The sequence below is a fragment of the Ylistrum balloti genome, unplaced genomic scaffold, assembly GCF_031769215.1.
Source record: "Ylistrum balloti isolate Yb309-2 unplaced genomic scaffold, AGI_CSIRO_Ybal_v1 Utg370504, whole genome shotgun sequence".
Taxonomy (NCBI): Eukaryota; Metazoa; Mollusca; class Bivalvia; order Pectinida; family Pectinidae; genus Ylistrum; species Ylistrum balloti.
The window spans coordinates 700,464-718,590 of record NW_026782326.1 but is presented as its reverse complement, the minus strand read 5'-3'; the positions used below and the strand labels follow the sequence as shown (position 1 = coordinate 718,590).

General features: G+C 35.2%; 1 protein-coding gene across 3 annotated transcripts in view; it reads left to right on the top strand.

The window, feature by feature from the left end:
- Positions 1–3,042: 3,042 nt before the first annotated feature.
- Positions 3,043–18,127, top strand: part of LOC132555567 (GATOR complex protein Iml1-like) — a 75,086-nt gene continuing 60,001 nt past the window's right edge. For all 3 annotated transcript variants that reach the window (XM_060219918.1, XM_060219919.1, XM_060219917.1), the window contains exons 1-10: positions 3,043–3,248; positions 8,103–8,190; positions 8,719–8,768; positions 9,463–9,548; positions 10,811–10,944; positions 11,492–11,561; positions 14,319–14,459; positions 15,971–16,040; positions 16,473–16,545; positions 16,928–17,115. In XM_060219918.1, the coding sequence (XP_060075901.1) occupies positions 3,194–3,248; positions 8,103–8,190; positions 8,719–8,768; positions 9,463–9,548; positions 10,811–10,944; positions 11,492–11,561; positions 14,319–14,459; positions 15,971–16,040; positions 16,473–16,545; positions 16,928–17,115 (955 nt within the window). In that variant the 5' untranslated portion in view covers positions 3,043–3,193. The remainder of the gene's footprint in view (positions 3,249–8,102; positions 8,191–8,718; positions 8,769–9,462; positions 9,549–10,810; positions 10,945–11,491; positions 11,562–14,318; positions 14,460–15,970; positions 16,041–16,472; positions 16,546–16,927; positions 17,116–18,127) is intronic.

Sequence of the window (18,127 nt, the reverse complement as noted above, 5' to 3'; positions counted from 1 at the left end):
GAGCTAACGCTCAGGGTTATACTAAATACCCTACAGTAACACGTACCGGATTGATCCATATATCACAGTGACCACTAGGTGTTAGAGTAATTATCAAGGGCTATTTCCAGTAACAAACCAAGCAGGAGGAATCTCAACCTCGCACCTCGAGCGTTGATGGTTATATTTCAACAATCAGCTTGCAACAAGTGAAGTCCATATAAGAGGATAGCGGGACAGAATCGGTCAAGATGGGATAGATAGAAGCTAGATTCTGGGGATAGTAGAGAAGGGGTTTTGACACCCGACTACACGGCCATAGATTGCTTAGGAGAAGGGGGTTTGGACACCCGACTGCATGGTCATAGATGGCTTAGAGAAGGGGTTTGGACACCCGACTGCACGGTCATAGATGGCTTAAAGAAGGAATTGAGACACCCCAATAGATGGGCCCAAGGTAGCCCACAAGACCAGCTCACAGACAGGTTATACCATGATGGCTTGTATAAGGAGTGGTTATGTTAGTATATACCTAGAAGTACTGTTTTTATACAAGGACAGTTTTGATACAGAGACTGTTTTATGAGACACAATGTGAAGTGGAGTGATTATATGTGTATGTTGATGAGATGTTGCCTTTGTACATGACTATTATTTAACATCTGAATAAACATGACTATTACCAACAGTTACGTGTTGTTACGCCACTGAGTTACATGGCGTCGACGTAGGCATTTGCTATGTGTGCATGGCACTAACGCTGACTAGTCCTATTTCATTTATTTCTGTAATCTGTTTAATTTCAATGAAATTATCAAATAAATAACATTTTCTCTGATTTTGTCCGTAAACTTGCTACATATTAACGATATGCTCATTGAAATGGTGACTACTAACGTTGGCATGAAAGTCCAATCCATTGAATGTGGTAATCCATGCTAAGTTAATGACGTTGCCCTTGTTACTACTAGCCCTAGGACCCTACAAACTCTGCTAGATGTCGCACAAAGGTATGCCGTAAAATAGAAATTTCCGTTTAATGCATCGAAATGCAACATACTTACTTTTCTTGTTACTACTAGCCCTAGGACCCTCAAACTCTGCTAGATGTCGCACAAAGGTATGCCGTAAAATAGAAATTTCCGTTTAATGCATCGAAATGCAACATACTTACTTTTCGAAGCACATGTAGAAATTTCAATTGGATGATTAACAGCAATCCACTTCATATAGTCGATAAGGCGGTACACTTAGGAGTACTTCTCTCTTCCAACCTGAAAAACGCCAACGCCGTTGACAACGCTTGTAAGAAAGGCCGTAACATGTTGCACTCAATCACGCGCATGGGAACCGACTGTGCTTACACGAAACCACTTACTCTTGTTAGCATATACAAGAAAGTTATATTTCCGTCCATGTTATATGGATGCGAATTATGGAATCACTTAACTAAATGCGATATCCGAAAGCTAGAGACGTTTCAGCATTATGCAGTAAAACTTATGCTTAATCTAAGGAAATCCACTCGATCGGATATGTGCGAAAGTATACTTCGACTTCACAGGATTCAGTGCGAAATCGAGAAAAGAAAAACTCTACTTTTTACGTTGTATTGTTGGTTGTGCACCAAACAGCATTCCAAAAAGAATTTCCATTCGTAGACTTCTCAGATATACAGATGGACCGATATCAAAGCAAACGGGGTATATCCCTGATATTCTGGCATTATTAACCAAATATGAATTATTATAATGGGTACAGGGTTATATCCAATGTGCAGAATTCCCATCAAAGACTCAATGGAAACTTTTAGTAAAAGGAGCTATTAACATACGCGAAGATCGCTTATTGACCGAGAGAATGAACAGTGATGATGATTTCGTTCAATTTAGATCTGTCCACTCTACCTATAATGAGCCGTATGTCATGCTCAAAACATTGGATATCGACAAAAGAACAGTTCTATTTATTTGCAAAATTTTAACGTGTGTACCTGTAGAACAGTGCAATATATACAAGCTGTGTACAAAACCGTTTCATGACAGCATAAGACATTTTGTTACAGACTGTACCAGCACATTTATTTTGAGAGATACCTTTTTCACTAAACTAGTTGATTATTATGGTGTACAGCCATATTTGATAATATCAAGCCTTTTATCAAAAGGCCTGCTCTAGACAATATTCAAAGGGAAAATTTCGGAATTTGAATTTGACAGATTCTGTAACTGAGGAATTTACAAAAGACTGTGCGTATCTATTGCATAAAACAACAGAAATCTATTTCCATACTGGTGAACCGTGAAACATATTTTGAGCTCAGAAAACTGGTCACCATGAATGATTCTTGATTGAAATATGCGCTTAGCGATCAGGTTCTTCATGTAAATATGTCCATTTCACTTTAAACTTTCTTTTTTTCAGTTTTTGTACTCTCAGCTTTGAGGAATATAGGATGATGATGATGATGATGATGATGATGTGTAATTTTCCATGAATATCTCGATCGAAATTTTGAAGTTGGGTCAAACACTTCGCTGGATTAGACACTCCTTTACACAGTGCATCATTTGATGCATGTGATAAGCTACCTTAAAGACAAAATCACAGTCCAACCCACTCAGGATAAAGGAAAATGTGGTATGAGTAAATCCACTGTGGCCTAGGCCTCTACGTATACCAACACAACGCGAGATTAACATTATCCAAGGTACGTATAGACAAAATTTACAGCAGAGCAAATCTAGAGAGGACCTTAGCCGCAGGGAGCAATATACTTTCTTGTATTCCTTATCACTACTGTCTTCGTTAGGAAGGAAATGTCAACACCTGTAAAGAAGGGCTGGTATTAATAATACCCTCCACGACTTCGTTGCTGAAAGCAAAAGGAATAATAACATTTCTCAGGTTGCACTTTCGGTTTCTATTTTAATGACCAATCAGCGTAAGCGATACATCAGTAATGAGTTTAAGCCAATCAGAATAAGGTTCTTATTGAGGTTCAAGGTTGTAATCCCACGAAAGTATTCTAGTCCATTAGCCGTGTTCGCTACTCTTCTTCAGCGGCGGTGATCCTGACTCTGTGTATATTATCCAATGAAAACTATTCTTATATATATTTTGTTCCATTAACTGTTGTAAAAGTGTTATGAGTGGTCCCTGCTGATGTTCAAAGAAGAAATATGAGCTGAATATAAGCTACGGCTTGAGTCAAATGACGATGAGGACATTAAAGTTATGGGTTCACAACAGAAGTTATAATGACACAGGTAAATAAAAAGAAAAAAAATGGAGTTTCGATGGTGCAGTAGTGACCAATTAGACAACTAGTTGAATTTTGGGAGGCCAAGGATGCACTGGAAATCTCATAGCAAAAATATTAATGCTTTTGATCTCCTACATATTGTTGCACAGGAAAGTCATAATTTCTTCTTCTTTATTTTTAAATAACCTGGCATATTGATATGTTTTTCAATCACAGATTGAGATATCTATGTGTTAAGCTACAGTTGCTAAAAAAAAAAAACAAAAATGAAATATGTTGTCTACAGCACTCTTCACACAAATTGATAAGTAATACCACTATTTAACAGGTTGGGTACGATTCTGGTAATAGGCAAGTCAAGCATTTGAGTGCTTGGTTACTTTATTGTGAAAGAATAGGGAAAATACCCATTCCTGTCATGTGCCCTGATCAGGAATCAAACCCAGGCCTTTGGCATGGTAACCAACTGCATCTACCAACTGAGCCAAAGAAACGTGCTCTGTCAGCTGAGTGACACAGACTGTACTTTAACAATGTACAATTCTCACCGACCTGCGCCTTTCACACTACTCTTAATGACCAACTTCAGGAAGTTGAAGATTTTGTCATTTCATTAGCTTACATGAAGTACAGGACAAAGATGATTAAGAAAGGGAAACTTTAGCAAACTATAATAAAGACAAAATAGATTGAGAAGGAGAGAACTAATCTTTATTATTGTTTATCAATAACATATATAGCCCTCATCAGATCAATTATTGAATATGGATCAGTCATCTAGGATTTTTAACAACCAAAGAGGCAGCAAAATTAGAAAGACGAGGTGCAAGATTCATAACAAAAGACTACAAACCCAGAGAGAAAGAAAGCATGACTAAAATGTTACAAGACATAGACCTTCCTACATAACAAACAAGAAGACTACGTAAATGCCAAATTCAATTATAAAATAATTGAAGGAGAGGTACCATCATTAATCATGTTCCAAAAACAAAAGTGTAGAATCAAGGCCGAAACATACGAGAATTGTGAAACATCCAACATTAACTGAACCCATCTGGAAGACAGTACTGTCTTTCAAACTTGCCCTGGTGATTAGAGCACCTTCTTTCCATCATATTATAGCTCAACTGGGAATCTAAGACGAATGAATACAGGCACAGATATAGCTGTTTTGAAATTAGCAATTTATATAGTATTACAAATTTAGCCCAGGTAAAATAATGGCAATATACTGCCCGGCTAGAGAGAGCTTCTCTTTCGCTTGATCGGTTGAGCGTCAGACTAGTAAGCCAGGGGTTCCAGGTTCGAAGCCTAGCTTAGGCACTAAACTGCATAATGACTTCTGCCTTATCTTATGCTTTAGGAGAGAAAATGGCTAATTTTATTGAAGGCTTTGAAAAAATCCATCATGAAAATGTCTGTCTAGTTACCATCATCCATATTAGTAGTTACATCATTTATAGATTTATAAGTTGGCTTTCTCATCATCTTCATTTATGTATGCCACGTTGCAGTAGATGTAGGGTGTCATAGGCATGCACCATCATGTTACTGACCACTATTTGCCCTATCATTCTACTGCATATACATGTTATAGAGATGGGACAGAGGTTTTCTTGGCTAAATTTGGGTGTTTTGTAGGTTGTAGAAGACACTTTACAGTCTGATTGTACTTTCCCCTCAATTACTCAAATGCAGGTTCATTTGAAATAGCAATTCATAAAGTTCTTAAAAACTTTTGCAACAGAAATGGCATCATCTTTTTAATATGATCACATTTGAGTAACTAATTGATTACTCATATACAAGACTTATTACTCAAATGTGGGATTGTGCTTAATATGTAAAATTTTAACACTGAAAACTGTCTTCAGTAAAAAATACAGTTTAGTGCATTCTGAAGTCTCCTGCTCATGCTTTTACTGTGATTGTCCATTGGGTTACTTGGTCGAGTGTATGATTTATTGAATTATAAACAAATTACACAACACATATTTTGTTTTTGACTTTTTTAAGGAGGGAAGGGAAGGTTGAGATATTTTGCAAATGTACTTTATCCATTGCATATCTTGGTCAGTTATTGTGAATATGCCATTTTGTGTAACTAATTTAAATCAAAGTACTGAAAGGCTAAACGTGTTGAAAAATGTTCACAAATAACCGCAAAGCTATATTACTTTCCCCATACTCCTACACTTTGGAATGCAAAAATTACTAAAATAAGAGAATCAGAGGCTATTTTTCTTAATTTTAAGCGATTTTATATCTTCTTTAATTCTTATTTCAAATTTGACGACAATAATGTGAACAAATAGGTAAAAAAATAACGAAATACACACAACCATATATTTATCGCCAACAAGCCAAATGATTAATAGCTCTATGATGAAGTTGACTAAATAAAACCTTTGAAATACCCAAGATGTTGCAATTACTATCCTATCAATATGAGGATTTAGACAAATCGAAAGGACTTTATACCTACTTCATTATTTTGAATGTATTGCAAAGTAATAGTCCTTACTTATTGTAGTTATATTTGTAGTTGAGGAAAGTAGATAAGGTGTACACAGCATTTCAGATAGGTTAAAGTGTAAGTAATTACATTAAATGTATTTACATGCCTATCTTCCTTGAAGTATCATGGTTAGACTTTTCTTCCAGTAATTATGTCTATAAAGACATAGTTCTTTGAGATTAAACCAGACTTCCATATATATACAAAATTTACAATATTTTCACTATAGCTACTACTATTTCTGATCTCCAACGCATTAGATAATGTCACCATGACACACTAAATGAATAAATATGTTATGGAAATATTTCATTCTAGTCAATTAATAATTATAAACATGAATATTTTGGGGTTTTTTTTATACACGCTTTGTTTGAAGAAATATTTTCAATTCAAGGAACTTTGATACACATTAACAAACCTTGAGAAATCAGCACAATCAACCTTCATCAAATGAAACTAAAAGACAAAAAATATAAGTTATAACAGAGTCAACATCATGATCAGTACAGTATTAAAAATATATTATTCATAAATCATGAGCACCAAATGTAACTTGCCTACGAAGCGCAAACTTTCTTGAAAAAGTGTCATGGCGGTGGGTGTGAAAAACCTGAAGAAAGTGTCATATCGGCGGGTGTGCGTGCGGGACGAACAGTCCAATTTGGTGACGTCTACTGAGGTAAAGTGATGTTATATATTAAGACAATCTTGCCACAACGACAAGGATTAAAACAAAACTGGTGTTCTGTTTGTAAGTTTTGTTTGTTTATAAGTGCTGTTAGTTGATAATTCAAACCAAGCCCCCAGACTAGCTTCTTATCAACTCGCACGTACAGTATTCTGTACGCTTACGTCATGTCGAGAATTCCGTAAAATACATTGTTCAAAATTTATCAATAGTTCAACCACACAGTGCTTCTTTTTTGAAATATATAGTAATCGTATTGTTATTAAAAGAAATAAACTAATTTTGGGTGCTTTTAAAATAGTGATTTGAAAGATCGCGGCATTATTTACGCAGAAAATTGCCGCTAGAGGGCACTAACTCTTTTCGATATTTCAGCCAATGAGGAGGCCAGGATCGGTGAATTTTGTCTGAAAGGCCGTAGCAATAGGCTATGTGTACTGAGTACGTTTAGCCTAAAAATCATTTCATGACTTACAGTCCCACTCTCTCCCAATGCTTCCTCTCTACTCATTTTCCTATCATTTCTCATCTGCTGAAAGGCGATAAGGCTGTTATAGTGGATGTTAAACATGTTCAAAATAAATAAATAAATAGCTGATATTTATTCTGGTTTCAGGAAGAATTTTTTTGAACATCTTGGATAAGATGATTAAATGTACAAGTTCATTTCCAATGGCTGATTTTAGTGGATTTTTGCATGTGTGTATTTTAGTGGATTTTTGCATGTGTGTATTTTAGTGGATTTTTGCATGTGTGTATTTTAGTGGATTTTTGCATGTGTGTATTTTAGTGGATTTTTGCATGTGTGTATTTTAGTGGATTTTTGCATGTGTGTATTTTAGTGGATTTTTGCATGTGTGTATTTTAGTGGATTTTTGCATGTGTGTATTTTAGTGGATTTTTGCATGTGTGTATTTTAGTGGATTTTTGCATGTGTGTATTTTAGTGGATTTTTGCATGTGTGTATTTTAGTGGATTTTTGCATGTGTGTATTTTAGTGGATTTTTGCATGTGTGTATTTTAGTGGATTTTTGCATGTGTGTATTTTAGTGGATTTTTGCATGTGTGTATTTTAGTGGATTTTTGCATGTGTGTATTTTAGTGGATTTTTGCATGTGTGTATTTTAGTGGATTTTTGCATGTGTGTACAGGTTGAGAACACCATAAAAAACTCAAACTGTCTCAATTTTGGGGAACTTTTGTGTATATTTATCTGACTGAATATGCCTGTATGAAACAAGTTTAAGGATTTATTATATTATGTTTCACCAATAGTTGCATCTCATTATTATAATCAACCTTTGTTTCCATTATTTGAAGAATTTTATTGATTTAGTAGCTTTCAAAATTGATGTCCTTTTTTAGAAGCTTCATTTATTATGGTGGAAAATAGACAAACCATGAAAAAAAATAAGAAACCAAAATTGTTTCTTAATCATATCAAATAGGTGATCTTGACAAATATCTTTTAATGTTAGACAATAGATGAAACCAATAACTATCCTATACAAAAAAAACAACATCACATTTGTTATAGGTACAGAGACATGCAACATCTAAAACAGAGCTTTAAATTTTCAATTAACGCATGTGGACAAAGCATTTTTTGAGAGGAAATGGAACTAACAGATCACATACAATTTCAGGAGATGATATCCTTATCAATCCAAAAGACTTCCCTGATGTTAGCAAGGGAGATGTTTTAGAAATCTACCACCCTGAAGATGAATACAGGTAAAATAACACATATCAATATTGTAATCTATAAACATATACTCAGGGGCAGTAGCTATGAATATTTTCACTTTGATTCTTCACCTTAATACATAGAATGATTCAGTGGTATAATATTTACTGATGCATTGGTGTGTAAGAATGGAGGGTGTTGGATCAGTGTATCAACCATCTGGGAGTTGTATCACAATACAGGAAATTTTACAGAGGTAACATTTCAGAGAATCATTTAGTCTAAGTTAGTGTCTATAACAGAGGTAACATTTCAGAGAATCATTTAATCTTAAGTTACTGTCTTACATGCTAGTTCTGTGTATCTACAAGACTTCAACACAACTGATTTCTTAATATTATGAAACTTAAGATACTTGGTTCAAAAACATCCATTTTGCATGATTATTAAAGTTTGAGTATCTGGTTAGAATACACAATCATCATTATTAGAAATAAATTCTCGTCAGTTTCTTTCTTGATAAACAATATATCATTGATGATGACATATTCATTTCTTCATTCTCCTTTTTCCAGTCGTCTGTTGCTGCAAGTTACTGCTCTCGCAGATGATTTTAATCAGAAAGGTAAAACACTGCTTTAACACTTTTATGAGAAATGATGCACAAAAATACAAATGCATTATATTAAATGTGTTCCAGTTGCTAGAAGTATTCATAAATTGAGAGGATTGTATCTTAATAAGAAAAGTTTGTCTGGGTATAAAGAATTAATATTCATCAGCTGCTGACAGATTCAGTATTAAGTATATACCAGGTGATGCAATAGGGAGGGTCTAATAAGGGAGTTTGATTTTGCTGGTTAGTATGCCTGTAGCCCCGTTGATGTATACCTTGGTGTCATTTGGGAATGTGACATTACTTGCTTTGATTGACCAAAATTTACATACTGGGTGTAGCAATGAAGCAGAAGAAGCTTAACCTTTCAGAACACCTGGTCTTTTTCTCCTTGTACTTATTCAAGAGTCTCTATGTAAATCTTCACTTATTTTTTCCATAGTTTCCTCAGATTTGTGTATTAATTCAGAATCTGTTTCCATGTCAGATAATGCTAGAATGCTGGCAGTGGAAAAGTTATGGTGCAGTGTGAGAATTGAATGTTCCATACATGTAAATATAGGATGTTGGAAGACATAGAAAGTGCATGTTGTTTTATCAACTTTTTTTCTGGCTTAAAATATTAGATATTACTGTTTGAAATACTCGTTATTATTCTTTATTCTCACCATTGTATATTTAAGTGTTTGACAATCTTTTCCAGATATCATAAGCATAGAACAGTCTATAGCTACACAGTTCCAGCTGCGAGCCTATAAAGAAGTGCATGTCAGTAAAGTCAGCCCTAAGGTACTGTTGTTAATGCCACCTGGGGTGGACATCATTGTCACCAACGGCTTTATTTGCATTTACTTCTATCTATAGCAGAGAGAAAATATGCGCCAAATTGTTACACATATATAGACTTATTGAGACAAAATTCATTGTGTTGTTACTTGCAGTGATTATTTTTAAAATGTTGTTACTGTATATGGCCTTATAAGTGTACTGTTCTTAAAAAGATACAAAAGTGATGCACTTAATAAGAATTCTTAAAAAGGGAAAGCTCTTATGTGAAATGTATCACAACATCAAGAAATCACATCACACTTCAAATGTGAAAAAAAGAAATTGCAATCATGTTGATGACTGGTTTGGTTTATAGATGTTAAAAAGTTATTAAATAAAAGGATGAGTATTGCATAGGCTGGTAACCTTTTAAATGGCTTTCATGAACTGTAACTAGATCATTTTCTCAAAAAATGATAATCAGTTGAAGGTTGACATTCAGTAGAAAGACATTTGGTGTTTGTTGAAGGTTGACATTCAGTAGAGAGACATTTAGTGTTTGTTAAAGGTTGACATTCAGTAGAAAGACATTTAGTGTTTGTTGAAGGTTGACATTCAGTAGAAAGACATTTGGTGTTTGTTGAAGGTTGACATCAGTAGAAAGACATTTGGTGTTTGTTGAAGGTTGACATTCAGTAGAAAGACATTTGGTGTTTGTTGAAGGTTGACATTCAGTAGAAAGACATTTGGTGTTTGTTGAAGGTTGACATTCAGTAGAAGGACATTTGGTGTTTGTTGAAGGTTGACATTCAGTAGAAAGACATTTAGTGTTTGTTGAAGGTTGACATCAGTAGAAAGACATTTAGTGTTTGTTGAAGGTTGACATTCAGTAGAAAGACATTTAGTGTTTGTTGAAGGTTGACATTCAGTAGAAGGACACTTGGTGTTTGTTGAAGGTTGACATTCAGTAGAAAGACATTTAGTGTTTGTTGAAGGTTGACATTCAGTAGAAAGGCATTTGCTGTTAGTTCAACATATAAAATTGTAGCCAGTGATGGAGGTTTCGCAATTTTCAACCATTTATTTCTTAGCTATGTAATATTGACATATCACTCAAATTTCATTTGCCTTAATTTAGCAGTCACAATGCTGGACATTAATGAACATTAAAAGTAGGCTTCAGCAGGTATATAGTAGTAGGTTATTTCTAGAAAGAATTCAGTAGATAAATTTGTTATATGTTTAATGTTAGAACTGAAATAGGACATTCTTGACTTTGACAGGATGTTGCGCTTGATCTTGTGGAGCTTCTGTTTAAAGATCAGTACCTCAGTCGCAGTGACATGTGGCGACTACGACATGGCCTTGTCAACACTTGTGCTTATCTTACCAAGAAGATAGAGGATGCCCAGATGAGGTGATATAAACGTGTGACCTCTTCATACTTTGGTGAAGTTTTCCAAATAAAAAAAAACAAGGTTGACAACATTATATGGAATTGCTATCATTCTTCTACATACAAGACTGGGTACTTTATACGTATCTTTAGAAATTCATTTAGACAATTAATTCATTTCATTTTGCTTATTAGAACTGACAGTCATATGATATAGTGTTTTGTTTCTTCAAAGATCATATTAAATGATTACTGTTAATCATGAATTTTATAAACTGTAAATTATCTATAAACCTGCAGGGTTTTCCATAATTTTGTTAGTAGTAGGCTGTGTAGTGAAAGTAGGAGGCTGGCCTGCAGTGTACGTGAAGTCGTGTATGGAATATTATTACAGAACTGGATTGGTGTTGGCGGCCAAATGATAAAAGTAGCTGGTCAAAAAAAATTGGCCGGCGACCAGCTCTTACGGAAAACCCTGAAACCTGTGTACTATTTTGTATTAAGTTTAAGTGTAGTACCTGTTTTTGTTAATGTGCATATATTAACTATCAATGTATGTTGTTTGCAGGGCTCAGGTTAACGAGCTCTGGGCAAAAGGTGATCGTGTGACATGTGGAATGATTACAGAGGACACAAGAGTAAGTTGAAAACTTTCAACTAATATCTACTGGGAATACATTGATTGGGGTTAGGGGGTGGAGGAGGGAAGAAGTTTTATGCCAGATTTGAGATTGGAAAGATAGGGGGTTTCAGGATAACCACTATTATGAAACATGAAATTCTTCAATATTGCTATCAATTGGGGTATTTACATGGTTTTACCTTGTGTATCAAGCTTAGCAGCACAACAAAGGACATAGGTCAAATAATGGTGAGTTCTGTGAAACAAGACATATACCTTAAAACTGATTGTCAACTCCAAAATTTTCCCTGTAACTTAATTCACACCTAACTAAACATTTTTCAAATTCAAATAATATTTCAATGTCATTTTTTATTGGAATTTCATTTTCTTTCTTTTTGTGCTTTTAGCCTACCATCACCAGATAGTCAGTTATTCAAATCTCCCTACATCTGTGGTCAGTGGTCAGTGGTCTGTCAGTAAACAGTTATTCAAATCTCCCTACATCTGTGGTCAGTGGTCAGTGGTCTGTCAGTAAACAGTTATTCAAATCTCCCTACATCTGTGGTCAGTGGTCAGTGGTCTGTCAGTAAACAGTTATTCAAATCTCCCTACATCTGTGGTCAGTGGTCTGTCAGTAAACAGTTATTCAAATCTCCCTACATCTGTGGTCAGTGGTCTGTCAGTCTGTCAGTAAACAGTTATTCAAATCTCCCTACATCTGTGGTCAGTGATCAGTGGTCTATCAGTAAGCAGTTATTCAAATCTCCCTACATCTGTGGTCAGTGGTCTGTCAGTCTGTCAGTAAACAGTTATTCAAATCTCCCTACATCTGTGGTCAGTGGTCTGTCAGTCTGTCAGTAAACAGTTATTCAAATCTCCCTACATCTGTGGTCAGTGGTCAGTGGTCTGTCAGTAAACAGTTATTCAAATCTCCCTACATCTGTGGTCAGTGGTCTGTCAGTCTGTCAGTAAACAGTTATTCAAATCTCCCTACATCTGTGGTCAGTGGTCAGTGGTCTGTCAGTAAACAGTTATTCAAATCTCCCTACATCTGTGGTCATTGGTCTGTCAGTAAACAGTTATTCAAATCTCCCTACATCTGTGGTCAGTGGTCTGTCAGTCTGTCAGTAAACAGTTATTCAAATCTCCCTACATCTGTGGTCAGTGGTCAGTGGTCTGTCAGTAAACAGTTATTCAAATCTCCCTACATCTGTGGTCAGTGGTCAGTGGTCTGTCAGTAAACAGTTATTCAAATCTCCCTACATCTGTGGTCATTGGTCTGTCAGTAAACAGTTATTCAAATCTCCCTACATCTGTGGTCAGTGGTCTGTCAGTCTGTCAGTAAACAGTTATTCAAATCTCCCTACATCTGTGGTCAGTGGTCAGTGGTCTGTCAGTAAACAGTTATTCAAATCTCCCTACATCTGTGGTCAGTGGTCAGTGGTCTGTCAGTAAACAGTTATTCAAATCTCCCTACATCTGTGGTCAGTGGTCTGTCAGTAAACAGTTATTCAAATCTCCCTACATCTGTGGTCAGTGGTCTGTCAGTCTGTCAGTAAACAGTTATTCAAATCTCCCTACATCTGTGGTCATTGGTCTGTCAGTAAACATTTATTCAAATCTCCCTACATCTGTGGTCATTGGTCTGTCAGTAAACATTTATTCAAATCTCCCTACATCTGTGGTCAGTGGTCAGTGGTCTGTCAGTAAACTATTGTCCTTTGGCCGGCATTGTTCAATCTGCCATGTAATCATACATCATAAACAATTTACATTTTAGACATTTTGACTTTGCAAGTTTGTTATCATGATTTGTTGAGAAATACTGGATGAATCTTTCTTAAATTTGATATGTAGGTTCCCCTTGGTCCCTAGTTACATCCATTTGATTAGGGATCTGGTTGACTTTGAAAGTTTGTTATAGCTATTACTTGAGAACTACAGCATGTATCTTTCTCAAATTCATGTGTATGTTTTTCTTGATCCCTTGTTGTGCCTGTTTGATTTTGGTACTGATCAGAAAAACAAAATGGCTGACAGGCAGCCATCTTGGACTAGATCTAGTAAAGATTGTTATCCCTCTTTCTAAGTAGTACTGAATGGATCTTTTAAATTCATACTTACATTCCTTTTGGTCTCTATTTGTGTTGTTAGATTTTTGTGCTGATTAGAAGCTGATCTTTTTTGTAAAGAAATGTGCAAATTTCTGATCATTAAGAGCAAAAACAAAGAAGAGAAGAGAAAAAGGGAAAAGATCCAACTTTCAAAGAGCAAATAAAGATCAAACAATGGTGGGTGCCAAGATCCCTCTAGGATTGCTTGTTACAACAAAAGTTTGTTATCACTATTTCTTGAGTAGCACTGGATGAATCTCTCAAATTTGATATATAGGTTACCCTTGGATCCCAGTTGTGTTCATTTTATTTTAAGATTTATCAGAAAAAGAAGTTCGCAGACAGGCGGCAATCATGGATTTCAACAATGAAAGTTTGTTATCATTATTTCTTAAGTTGTACTGGATGAATCTCTCAAATTTCAATTGTATTCTCCACATAATTCGTAGTTGTGCATGTTTGATTTTGGTACTGTTCAGGGAAAAAAATGGATTTTGCAGCTATTTCTTCAAACAATGGTCTAACTTTGTATTATTAAGAGCAAAAACAGGAAAGAGAAGAGAGAAAAGTAGGAAAAGGTCTAACTCTTAAGAACATATCAAGATCAAACAATGGTAGGTGCCAGGATCCCTCTGAGATCATCTTGTATTTTACAGATTGTATTTCGGTCATCAACAGCAGTGGTCCAGATCTTCATCCAGATGAGCTCTGAGATGTGGGACTTCGACATCAATGGAGACTTGTACTTTGAAAAAGCTGTTAATGGATTTTTAACTGACTTATTTGCTAAGTGGAAGGTAATTCAGTAGTGAAGAATTCAGTATTGAGAGTGAAAGTCAAACAACAGGCAATTCCTGTGAAAAAAATTCTGTGCATGATGGATTCTTAAAACAATAAAGCTTATTTTATGCTGTGAATAAATCAGCCCTTTTGTGACCCATTTTCTATCAATCCGGAGATCTACGACATGCTAGGCATTTATGGAATAGCCCTAATGAATTGTATATGTAGGAGAGGGGAACTAAACTGTGTACTTTTGTACACATATTACATAACTCAGAATGGCAGGATGGTAGTTTTTGTAATTAAGAAAAAGTTTGGAGGAAAAAAAAAGGATATTCACACAATGAGAAAAAGAGCAATTCATGCTGTCATGATGCAAAATCAATACCTGACAATTTAACAGTTAAAATCAACACCTGACAAGTTAACAGTTAAAATCAACACCTGATGATGTAACAGTTAAAAACAACACCAGAAAATTTAAGTTAAAATCAACACCTGACAATTTAACAGTTAAAATGAACACCTGATGATGTAACAGTTAAAATCAACACTTGACAATTTAACAGTTAAAATCAACACCTGACAATTTAACAGTTCAAATGAACACCTGATGATGTAACTGTTAAAATGAACACCTGATGATGTAATTGTTAAAATGAACACCTGATGATGTAACTGTCAAAATGAACACCTGATGATGTAACTGTTAAAATAAACACCTGATGATGTAACTGTCAAAATGAACACCTGATGATGTAACTGTTAAAATAAACACCTGATGATGTAACTGTTAAAATGAACACCTGATGATGTAACTGTGAAAATAAACACCTGATGATGTAACTGTTAAAATAAACACTTGATGATTTAACTGTTAAAATAAACACCTGATGATGTAACTGTCAAAATGAACACCTGATGATGTAACTGTTAAAATGAACACCTGATGATGTAACTGTTAAAATGAACACCTGATGATGTAACTGTTAAAATGAACACCTGATGATGTAACATTTAAAATGAACACCTGATGATTTAACTGATAAAATGAACACCTGATGATGTAACTGTTAAAATGAACACCTGATGATGTAACTGTTAAAATGAACACCTGATGATGTAACTGTTAAAATAAACACCTGATGATGTAACTGTTAAAATGAACACCTGATGATTTAACTGTTAAAATGAACACCTGATGATGTAACTGTTAAAATGAACACCTGATGATTTAACTGTTAAAATGAACACCTGATGATGTAACTGTTAAAATGAACACCTGATGATGTAACTGTTAAAATGAACACCTGATGATTTAACTGTTAAAATGAACACCTGATGATGTAACTGTTAAAATGAACACCTGATGATTTAACTGTTAAAATGAACACCTGATGATGTAACATTTAAAATGAACACCTGATGATTTAACTGTTAAAATGAACACCTGATGATGTAACTGTTAAAATGAACACCTGATGATAAACTGTTAAAATGAACATGTGATATGTATTGTTTACAGAACCAGAACTGCCTACATGATGTGACCATAGTGCTGTTCTCACGAACTTTCTACAAAGCAACATCTCGAGGTATTGCTGCAGTTTACTGAAGAAAGACTGCTTTTGTGTTCACACTATATAGAAGAAGGGCAGTAACTCTCTTTTTAGTCAGCCTGTAATACCTGTCAATCTATAAGTCTGCATATCTTTAACAGAATATGTATAACATTCATCAAACTTGATATGTTGATACATTCAGAAGCAATACCTACTGCCACATGTTAAATATAAAGTGAAAGTGGAAACAATGCTTTGTTGTTGACTGTCCATATTTCCATATCACCAATTTTGTTTAGTTTAATTTTTCTTGTTTTGTGACTTTACATGGATATATCTGATTTTTGATCCAAGGTAACAAGTGTGATTTTGGTAGAATGTAGCACTGTGATTTAGGTAACTTGTGTGATTTAGGCAACACTTGAGATTTTGGTACTGTGTAATACTTACAATTTTGTATGACAGAGGAATTTCCAGCTGGAGTAAGAGATTGTATACAGGTGGACTATCAGGGACGGTACTATGAGGACTTCTACAGGTACAGTAAGATTACCTGCGATATAGTCTGATCATGTGACCTATTCTGATCCCTAACCAAGGGCCATGAGGGCAGGTCAAAAGATAATCTGGTATTTCTCAGATAGATATACCCAAGATGCTTTATCTCAATTACATACATTTTTATGGGTCACATGATATTACATATTACATAACCTGTAATATTTTGAATGCATATTACATGAATGCTTCTTGTTACCCATCTTTTGTAACTTGCTCAACATTGTGGTTGTGGTATATGTACCTATATCACTAATTACTGCAACGGGTAATTGTAATAGTTTGTTTGTGTTGTAGTTTCTTTTACAATGCAGTCTATCCTCTTTCACAGTTACTTAACAGTACATCACTATTTCCTTCAGGGTGTTGGTTCAGAATGAGCGTTACGATGACTGGACAAGAACAATTAAGACATTGAGGAAACTTTTTAATGAATATCCTCAACGAGTCCTCCATTACCACAAGGTCAAAGGTCAAAAGATGCCCAAGGCCTGGAATTCTACTGCCTCTCAGGGAAACTTTCTGGAAACACTCAACATGTCTCTGAATTGTAAGCTTTTTCAGAAAATGACAAACATTTTTTGACACAGTTTGTCAATGTTTTCACATTAGATAGATGTTTTACTGGAATATTCCTTGTGTGGGATAGATATTAACTGGAATAGCCCTCAACTAACCCGTAAGTCCTTGGATTTGATAAATGTTTTACTGGAATATTCCTTGTGTGGGATAGATATTGACTGGAATAGCCCTCAACTAACCCGTAAGTCCTTGGATTTGATAAATGTTTTACTGGAATATTCCTTGTGTGGGATAGATATTGACTGGAATAGCCCTCAACTAACCCGTAAGTCCTTGGATTTGATAAATGTTTTACTGGAATATTCCTTGTGTGGGATAGATATTAACTGGAATAGCCCTCAACTAACCCGTAAGTCCTTGGATTTGATAAATGTTTTACAGGAATAGTTCTGGGGTGGGATAAATGTTTTACAAGAATAGTCCTGGGGTGGGATAAATGTTTTACAGGAATAGTCCTGGGGTGGGATAAATGTTTTACAGGAATAGTCCTGGGGTGGGATAAATGTTTTACTGGAATAGTTCTGGGGTGGGATAAATGTTTTACAGGAATAGTCCTGGGGTGGGATAAATATTTTACAGGAATAGTCCTGGGGAGGGATAAATGTTTTACAGGAATAGTCCTGGGTAGGATAAATGTTTTACAGGAATAGTCCTGGGGTGGGATAAATGTTTTACAGGAATAGTCCTGGGTAGGATAAATGTTTTACAGGAATAGTCCTGTGTAGGATAAATGTTTTACAGGAATAGTCCTGGGTAGGATAAATGTTTTACAGGAATAGTCCTGCGGTGGGATAAATGTTTTACAGGAATAGTTCTGGGGAGGGATAAATGTTTTACAGGAATAGTCCTGGGTAGGATAAATGTTTTACAGGAATAGTCCTGGGGTGGGATAAATGTTTTACAGGAATAGTCCTGGGGAGGGATAAATGTTTTACAGGAATAGTCCTGGGGTGGGATAAATGTTTTACAGGAATAGTCCT